Source organism: Cebus imitator, unplaced genomic scaffold, assembly GCF_001604975.1.
Source record: "Cebus imitator isolate Cc_AM_T3 unplaced genomic scaffold, Cebus_imitator-1.0 Scaffold406, whole genome shotgun sequence".
Taxonomy (NCBI): domain Eukaryota; kingdom Metazoa; phylum Chordata; class Mammalia; order Primates; family Cebidae; genus Cebus; species Cebus imitator.
In genome coordinates this window covers 1,426,911-1,434,991 of record NW_016107721.1, presented here as the reverse complement: position 1 = coordinate 1,434,991, position 8,081 = coordinate 1,426,911, and the positions used below count along the sequence as shown (strand labels likewise).

The window sequence follows — 8,081 nt, the reverse complement described above, 5'->3', positions numbered from 1 at the left end:
TCCCAGGGGCGCGAAGAGCACGCCCCCTCCCCGAGCCCCACCAATGAGCATCCGGAGCGGCGCCCGAGGCGCCGGGTCTATGGTCGGCAGCCAATGAGAGCCGCGGCCCGAGGCGGCGCCTCGCCCGCCCCCTCCCGGACTGAAGGCCGCCCGGCAGCTGGCGAAGCTGGCGCAGCGCGCCGGGCGCGGGAGCCGCGCGGGCCGGAGCGGAGCGCGCTCACAGCCCGCCCGCCTCCGCTCCGCCTCCGTCCGGGGCTCGGGCGAGGTGGCCGGGGCGGGGGAGCGCAGGGGGCAGGGCCGCGGCGGCGAGGCCGGGGGGCGGGGAGGAGCGGGCTGGATAAAAGGCGGCGAGGTGGCCCCACCCCGCGGCAGGCCGGCGGGCAGGCTCGGCGCGACCCTTCCGTCCGGCCCGCGCCGGCGGCTGGGAGGCGGCGCGCGGCCCGTAGCCAGCCCATGGAGGCTTTCCCCTGGGCGCCCCGCTCGCCCCGCCGCGGCCGCGCCCCCCCGCCCATGGCGCTCGTGCCCAGCGCCCGCTACGTGAGCGCCCCGGGCCCGGCGCACCCGCAGCCCTTCAGCTCCTGGAACGACTACCTGGGGCTCGCCACGCTCATCACCAAGGCGGTGGACGGCGAGCCGCGCTTCGGCTGCGCCCGCGGTGGGAACGGCGGCGGAAGCTCCCCGCCCTCCTCCTCCTACTCGTCCTGCTGCTCCCCACACGGGGGAGCCGGGCCCGGGGCGCTGGGGCCAGCGCTGGGGCCGCCCGACTACGACGAAGACGACGACGACGACAGCGACGAGCCGGGGCCCCGGGGCCGCTACCTGGGGGGCGCGCTGGAGGTGCGCGCACTGGAGCTGTGCACCGGCCCCGCCGAGGCCGGGCTGCTGGAGGAGCGCTTCGCCGAGCTGAGCCCGTTCGCCGGTCGCGCTGCCGCCGTGCTGCTGGGCTGTGCGCCCGCCGCCGCCACCGCCACCACCGGCGACGCGACGCCGCGCGAAGAGCGGTCCCCGGCGTGGGCTGCAGAGCCCCGGCTGCACGCGGCCTCCGGGGCGGCGGCCTCCCGACTGCTGAAGCCCGAGCTGCAGGTGTGCGTGTTCTGCCGGAACAACAAGGAAGCGATGGCGCTCTACACCACCCACATCCTCAAGGGCCCCGACGGGCGAGTGCTGTGCCCTGTGCTGCGCCGCTACACGTGTCCCCTGTGCGGCGCCAGCGGCGACAACGCGCACACCATCAAGTACTGCCCCCTCTCCAAAGTGCCGCCGCCGCCCGCCCGCCCGCCGCCCCGCAGCGCCAGGGACTGCCCGCCCGGCAAGAAGCTGCGCTGAGGACCCTGGCTCCCGGCTCACCAGGGTCACCGCTGCCGCCCCTCGCACCGCTGGGTCTGCACAGTATCTCGCCCCTGGCGTGGGGAGGCGTGCGGCTCAGCGGTCGGCTCGACTTGGGACGTCGTCCTGGTTTTTCAAAAGCAGCGACCGTGTGGAGTACTTTCGTGCAGAGCGGTTGGAACTGGACGCTGAAATCCCCGTTTGTCTTCAGTTTCTAGTTTGCACATCCAGAACGGCGAAGGCTGGGTGTGTATTCCACTAACTGAAATATGGCAACATAGAGGCGCTGTTTATTTACTGTATACGTCGACCTATTTTAGATGCGCGTCAGTATGAAATTGTCTCAATCTAATCTTGGATGTTTCATTTTATGAATGGAGGCACTTTACTAGGTCTAGAATATTTTTTTAAAAGCCTCTGAACTGAGCTTAAAAATGGCGATTTTATGAAATGTCGGCAAAATGACTATTTTATTGTTTGAAGCGAGTAATACTCTTAGTTGTCCTTAAAAATCAGTTACTCTAATTCCAGGTGAAGCAAGCCCTTGGTAGCATCACCCTTATGAGAAGTGAAGGTTTTGTAAACTTTCCAGTATTAATTTGAGCGGGTATTCCCTCCTTGTGGCTTGTTTCTGTCCTAGCTGGAGGTGTAAGATGCACAGTCTGTAGCAGGTAGAATACAGCTCCTTATCCTTTTATGTACCAGATCTTTTATTACTGAACTATCAACTAGTCTTTTCCACCTTTAAAAGTTGTGCCAAGTCATAATCGTATTGTGTAAACTTGGAAATGGTGCTGTTTAAAAAACTTGTGTATTTATACAGTAACAGTATGAATTCATTAATCTCACCTGTAACTTTCCTACTTGGCCTTTTCTCTACACACTCACTTCCAGTTCTTGAAAAACGTTTATATTACGATCAAAGGGAGGAAGGCAAGACAGCAGTATTAATTCACCCTAGATTACTCAGTTTCAGGGTTCCTAAATAGTGGAGGAAAGCCCATTCCAGCTGTTGCCTCTCAAATAGAAGATGGATCTCTGGCTCTGACTTGTTGGTGTATCAACTCGTATTCAAGAAGGTTCGATCGTGGGCTGCGTCTGACCTTAAGAGTACCGGCAGTGCTCAAACTAGAATAAGCACTAATTAAAGGAATTGTTGGGGGTCCTTCATGTTACCATTCCTACTGGAAGACCCACGTCCATTTCTGGAACCCCACCAGTTACCCATAAGCAAGACTAAACCTGATACTTAGGCAGAAGTTCCTAACCCCTACTTTACCCTCCCACCCTCACCTTTAAATCCACCATACTGAATGCCACACCGTGGAATGCAGCCACTGTGGCTGCCAATCAAGACAGATGTAGAAGGCAAAAATAAGTGAATTAAGATGAACTCATCTGAAATGCATCACTATCTGAAGATACCAGCATGAGATTTAGTATACATGTATTAGGCTCCCAGCAGGAGGATTTAGCTAGACAATTAGACTGCTTTCACATTCCACAGCTAACTTCCTCCACAGCAAATTGACTCAATCAGGAACCTTCATTTGAAGGTGTGTTTAGAGGGTGGGGCAAATACTGGATAGTTCTTTTTAGCCAAAGGTGCATATCGAGAACCCCGGGGCGGGTAGGGGAAAAGCAGTTTCTTAGCCAGGAAAGAAAAAAATCCAATCCTGCTAGTCTTCCCAGACTAGAGAACTGCAGATCTGATTGGGCCTGAATTAAGTAGCTTAATGAAACTGTGTAATCGTCCTTTTGCTAGAAAATATACCAATTTAAATGAGCTTCGCTTTCTGGGTGAAGTTGCTAAGGTCAACACGAATCCTCTTACCTCTCCCACTGCTCCGGTTCTGCCTTTTTCAAAAGGACCACTATATACGCATCAGTACATTACTCTAGGCCAAAAGGGCTAGCCAGGTGGCAAGATCAACTAAGCTACTTTGTATTTTTAAGAGTTAAATTATAGATGGTTTGTGAGGCTTTGACATAGCTTCAATATATGGGAGTCACTGTGACAAGAGATGTGCCTAATGTTAATTTCACATTCTGACACCATTACTATTTTACCAGAACCAAGAACATGTTGAGCTGGAGTTTCCTGAGGGCAGGAGAGTATTAGGAAAGGCATCCAGAAGACCCTCTGTTAACTAGTCAGGCAGCCACTATTCATCTATTTTTAAAGTACCCCATTTTCAGACCAGACATGGTAGCTCACGCCTGTAATCCCAGCACTTTGGGAGGCTGAAGCAGGCAGATCACCTGAAGTCAGCAGTTTGAGGCCAATGTGGGGAAACCCCGTCTCTACTAAAAATACAAAAATTAGCTGGACGTGGTGGCAGGTGCCTGTAATCCCAGCTACTTGGGAGGCCGAGACAGGAGAATTGCTTGAACCCAGGAAGCGGAGGTTGCAGTGAGCCCAAATCCACATTGCACCACTCCACTCCGGCCTGGGCAACAGAGTTAGACTGTCTCCAAAAAAAAAAAAAAAAAAAAAAAAAACCTCCATTTTCAGCTCCTGTGCAAATATGCCTAGGTTTTCCAGCTGACAATGAATACTGAAGTTAAAACACCAAATATTACTATAGTTAATTTTCTAGGGCTCTTCTTATGAAAAGTACATGTAAACACGTTCATTTAAAAATCCTTGGAACTCAATGTGAGACTTTAAACATTTTGCAAAATTACATTTAGAGAAACCTAATTTCTCAAAGTTTAAGAAATATGCAAAGTAATTATGACAGTTATCTTAACATGCTGCATGCTTGGTTAAGTAGCAAAATACAGGGAATACTCAAAAGGGCTTCTTCAACTATAGAGGTACAGATTGTCTTAACCTGTTCTTTTCTGTACAGACTCAAATTTCTAGTGGCTTTTATTTTTCTTTGTATTTTAATTTTCCAACAAAGTCCTTTTTGGAAGTTGCGGAATTATTAGCTTTGATGAGAACAACTTTTGTCATAGATTTGATTTATTTAACTAAAAGTATACATATTAAAATTATATCACAAATATATATGCTTCCAGACAAAAAAAAGTTTGTTAGTCCTGATTTTCTAATCGTAGCCACTCAAGAACAGTCCTTTGACAGTACCCCATATATTTCAGTTAGACTTATAAAAGTATAAATCAATCTATGGTCAGTGTCTTTGGTTTAAAAAAAAAAAAAAAAAAAAAAAAAACAGGTAGTTCTTGACATAAAAACGTCCCGTCCCACACATTATAGATGCCAACCACCTCCTGGTAGCCACTATGGACAACTAATGAGATGCAGAGTCTTTTTTGGACCGATGATGTCTCGGCCATTGGATCCATATGTATTAACAGCAATGTTACTCTCAATGAAAACTGCAGAAGCCACCGGGAACATGGAAGACCACCTAGCAGATCGGTGAGTAGGCCGGTTGTTCAGCTTTCCTTTAACACCTGTTGGTAAATACTAGGGAGTAGACAGGGTCGTACAGCCTGGAAACCAAGAGTAGGATTGCAAAGTAACAGCATCGGACTCTTCTGCCCTCCTCTTGCACTTGGGTTCTGAGTCCCAGGACAAAGAACTTGGGAAAACAGTACAGGAAACTGAGCAGAAAGGATGGGTTTACTGACTAGCCTCGAAACCTAACACTGATGTAGGCAGCCGTAACTCATCTGAACAAATCTGATTAAATAAATAATTGGAGCTTACTTGTGATTTCACATGTACAGATCTACTCTCTAGGAAGCAAACTCTTAGCACTGCTGTTACTGCCCCACTTAAAATCACTGATCTGAAATTCTCTTGTTATGAAAGAAAAGTCCTCCCCACAAAAGACCTTTTACGACTTCTACTTATTTGAAGTACCAGATAGTTAGAAAAGTGTTTAAAATGATTTCTATAATTGGTAACATCAAACAGAAAAGGCTGCATCTGGTTAAGTAAAAAGGTATTAATACTCCCTCTTCTGGCCCTACAGCTGTACCAATAGGAATTCTCACCACTATTCAATAACAGAAATAGTAAGTGCCTACAGCCATGATGAATTTGTGACATTTTCTCAAATTAACTATGATTTTTCTAATTTCAGGTGAAAACCCAAGGTGGTACTTCAAATACACACATGCACACACAAACTCAAGAGGAAAGCCTTACAAGGAAACTAAGGAATTCCTCATTAACAGAGGAAGACATTTTAGGGGAGAAAGCCTAGCCACATAGGCTTTGATATATTTAGGTTCATTTTCGTTGATACTGAACACTAAAGACATTTAATGGCACTGATAAAAATTCAAGTAAAAAACTCAACTCAATATGCAAACTTACCATTATGAACAGAATACTAACTATAACCACGAATCAACACTAAAACAAATTCTGTAAGTATTTTATTTATCACTGAAGAAAAAACACAGCAGCAAGTTCTGTGTTGGCTTCAATGAGACCAAAGAGTTAATCTTTAACATAGCTACTACACTCCAAAATTGAAGTCAACACAGTCATTACTACAAATTACTTGTTGAAAGAATCTATCTTGAAGAGAAAGAAAATTAGGAAAGAGAATTTAAACGATTCCTCCAAACCATACATTTATAAATATTGTCATATTTAAAATGCTTGAAAGGCATGAATTCTCCATTAATGGAAAAGCAGTTTGCTATTGGCAACAGAAAAAAAAAAACTTAGCGACAGTTTACCAAATGCTTTAAAATTTAAAAGCTGTACTGTTTGGATTCGCACTTAGGCAGTATTCTCGTCATTACAATAGTAACTGCAAATTGCTTTATACTCACCTTCTCTCGAGTAAAATCTAAAGAAAACCACACTGTATCCAATGTTTGTAATGTTTACTTAAAGTCAATCTAAAAACTTTCTAAATTTAGTTTGTGGTAAATACCTCAAAATACCTAAAAGAGGTACATTTCAACCACTTGAAAAAGTGTGAAAATTGTTTCAGATTCCCTGCTTTAAAGGGTCTTCAAATATGTTTTCTTTAACAGAATCTTACTTCATTCCAAATTATTTCAAAATAAATTTTAAAAAAAGATCAGTTCTATATCAAGATAAAGGTGTTACTCAATACCTGAAGTTTCACATTTTAAATTTATTTTTTAGGTTTCTTGTCAACAAATGATTGATGAAATAATGCCACACCCCTAAATTCCAGAAAATGGCATGGTTTTTCCAACCTCCTGTGGATATGGTGCATGATCAATCTATTATATAGGATTAATACAAGTTCATGCTTTTTGTGTTATGGTGAAACAACATTAAAGAATCCAATTTAGATTGGTTGAAGCACAAGTATGATAATCCTTGAATGTGATCAAACCTATTTATGACACCAGTTTAAATCCATTATCTTGAGACTTAACGTCGTACTGTGGTCCATCCATCTTCATCAGTCTCATTTTTAGTACGACGGAGAGATTCCCTATCTTTCTCAGCTCTCCATGAGGCCTTCTCTTTTTCACCTTCTCTTTCTCGGTCTCTTGAAAGAGCTGGGGGAGGAACTCGACGAGGAGGGTCCCGCTCTTCTGCCCGGTCATCCTTCCTGTCATCAGCACGTCTCCAAGAACTTACTAAAAATTAAAAAAAAAAAAAAAAAAAAAAAAAAAAAAAAAATTAAAAAAAAAAAAAAAAAAAAAAAAAAAAAACACAAGTACTATATTCTATTGGCTCAAATTAACAAGCAGAAAGAATGCTTCAAATTACTCAAAATTCCTAAAGATTAACAATACAAAATCATAATTAAAGCTTTCATGATTTCTGACAAGATCTTTTTATATTTTTTGAGATGTAGTTTCACTCTTGTTGCCCAGGCTGGAGTGCAATGGTGAGATCTCAGCTCACCGCAACCTCTGCCTCCCTGGTTTAAGCAATTCTCCTGCCTTAGCCTCCCGAACAGCTGGGATTACAGGCATGTACCACCACACCTGGCTCATTTTTGTATTTTTAGTAGAGATGGGGTTTCTCCATGTTGGTCAGGCTGGTCTCTAACTCCTAACCTCAAGTGATCCACCCACCTCAGCCTCCCAAAGGGCTGGGATTACAAGCGTTAGCCACTACACCCAGCCTCTGACAAAATCTTTAACATACAGATGTACAGATAAAACTCAAAATTTGAAAACCAGCAGAAGCCACTGGCTTGGGAAGGACTACAATTGGCATAAACCCATAAGACAAGGTAGCAAAAATCTGGCCAAATAAAAATTTTAAGAGCTAAGCGCGGTGGCTCACGCCTGTAATCCCACCACTTTAGGAGGCCGAGGCAGGCGGATCACCTGAGGTTCGGAGTTCGAGACCAGCCTGACTAATATGGTGAAACCCTGTCTCTAAAAAATAAAAAAAATTTAAAAACTGAAAGGATTTTTGGCTCATGAAGAATTTTAACAGCAAATTAGCCACACAAAGTATAGACGTTTTTAAAGTTATGGTTATGACAGAAAAGTTATCTCACAACAGGATGTCAAGACATAGAAAAATAATTTCTTAAAAAAAACAACAGAAAAATGAGTATTTTAAAAATGAAAAATACATATGTTTTAAAAAAGAATGAACTTCCGCCGGGCGCGGTGGCTCAAGCCTGTAATCCCAGCACTTTGGGAGGCCGAGGCGGGGATCACGAGGTCAAGAGATCGAGACCATCCTGGTCAACATGGTGAAACCCCGTCTCTACTAAAAATACAAAAAATTAGCTGGGCATGGTGGCACGTGCCTGTAATCCCAGCTACTCAGGAGGCTGAGGCAGGAGAATTGCCTGAACCCGGGAAGCGGAGGTTGC

General features: G+C 45.5%; 2 protein-coding genes across 2 annotated transcripts in view; one reads left to right on the top strand and one right to left on the bottom strand.

Moving 5' to 3' along the window:
- Positions 1 to 371: 371 nt before the first annotated feature.
- Positions 372 to 4,481, top strand: NANOS1 (nanos C2HC-type zinc finger 1). Its single transcript, XM_017509101.2, has one exon. It carries the CDS (start codon positions 454 to 456, stop codon positions 1,324 to 1,326), a length of 873 nt encoding a protein of 290 aa, XP_017364590.1. The 5' UTR covers positions 372 to 453; the 3' UTR covers positions 1,327 to 4,481.
- Positions 4,482 to 5,672: 1,191 nt separating this feature from the next.
- EIF3A (eukaryotic translation initiation factor 3 subunit A) overlaps positions 5,673 to 8,081 on the bottom strand; it is a 54,628-nt gene continuing 52,219 nt past the window's right edge. The window contains exon 21 of the mRNA XM_037731558.1: positions 5,673 to 6,879. Coding sequence (XP_037587486.1) covers positions 6,668 to 6,879 — 212 coding nt within the window. The 3' untranslated portion in view covers positions 5,673 to 6,667. The remainder of the gene's footprint in view (positions 6,880 to 8,081) is intronic.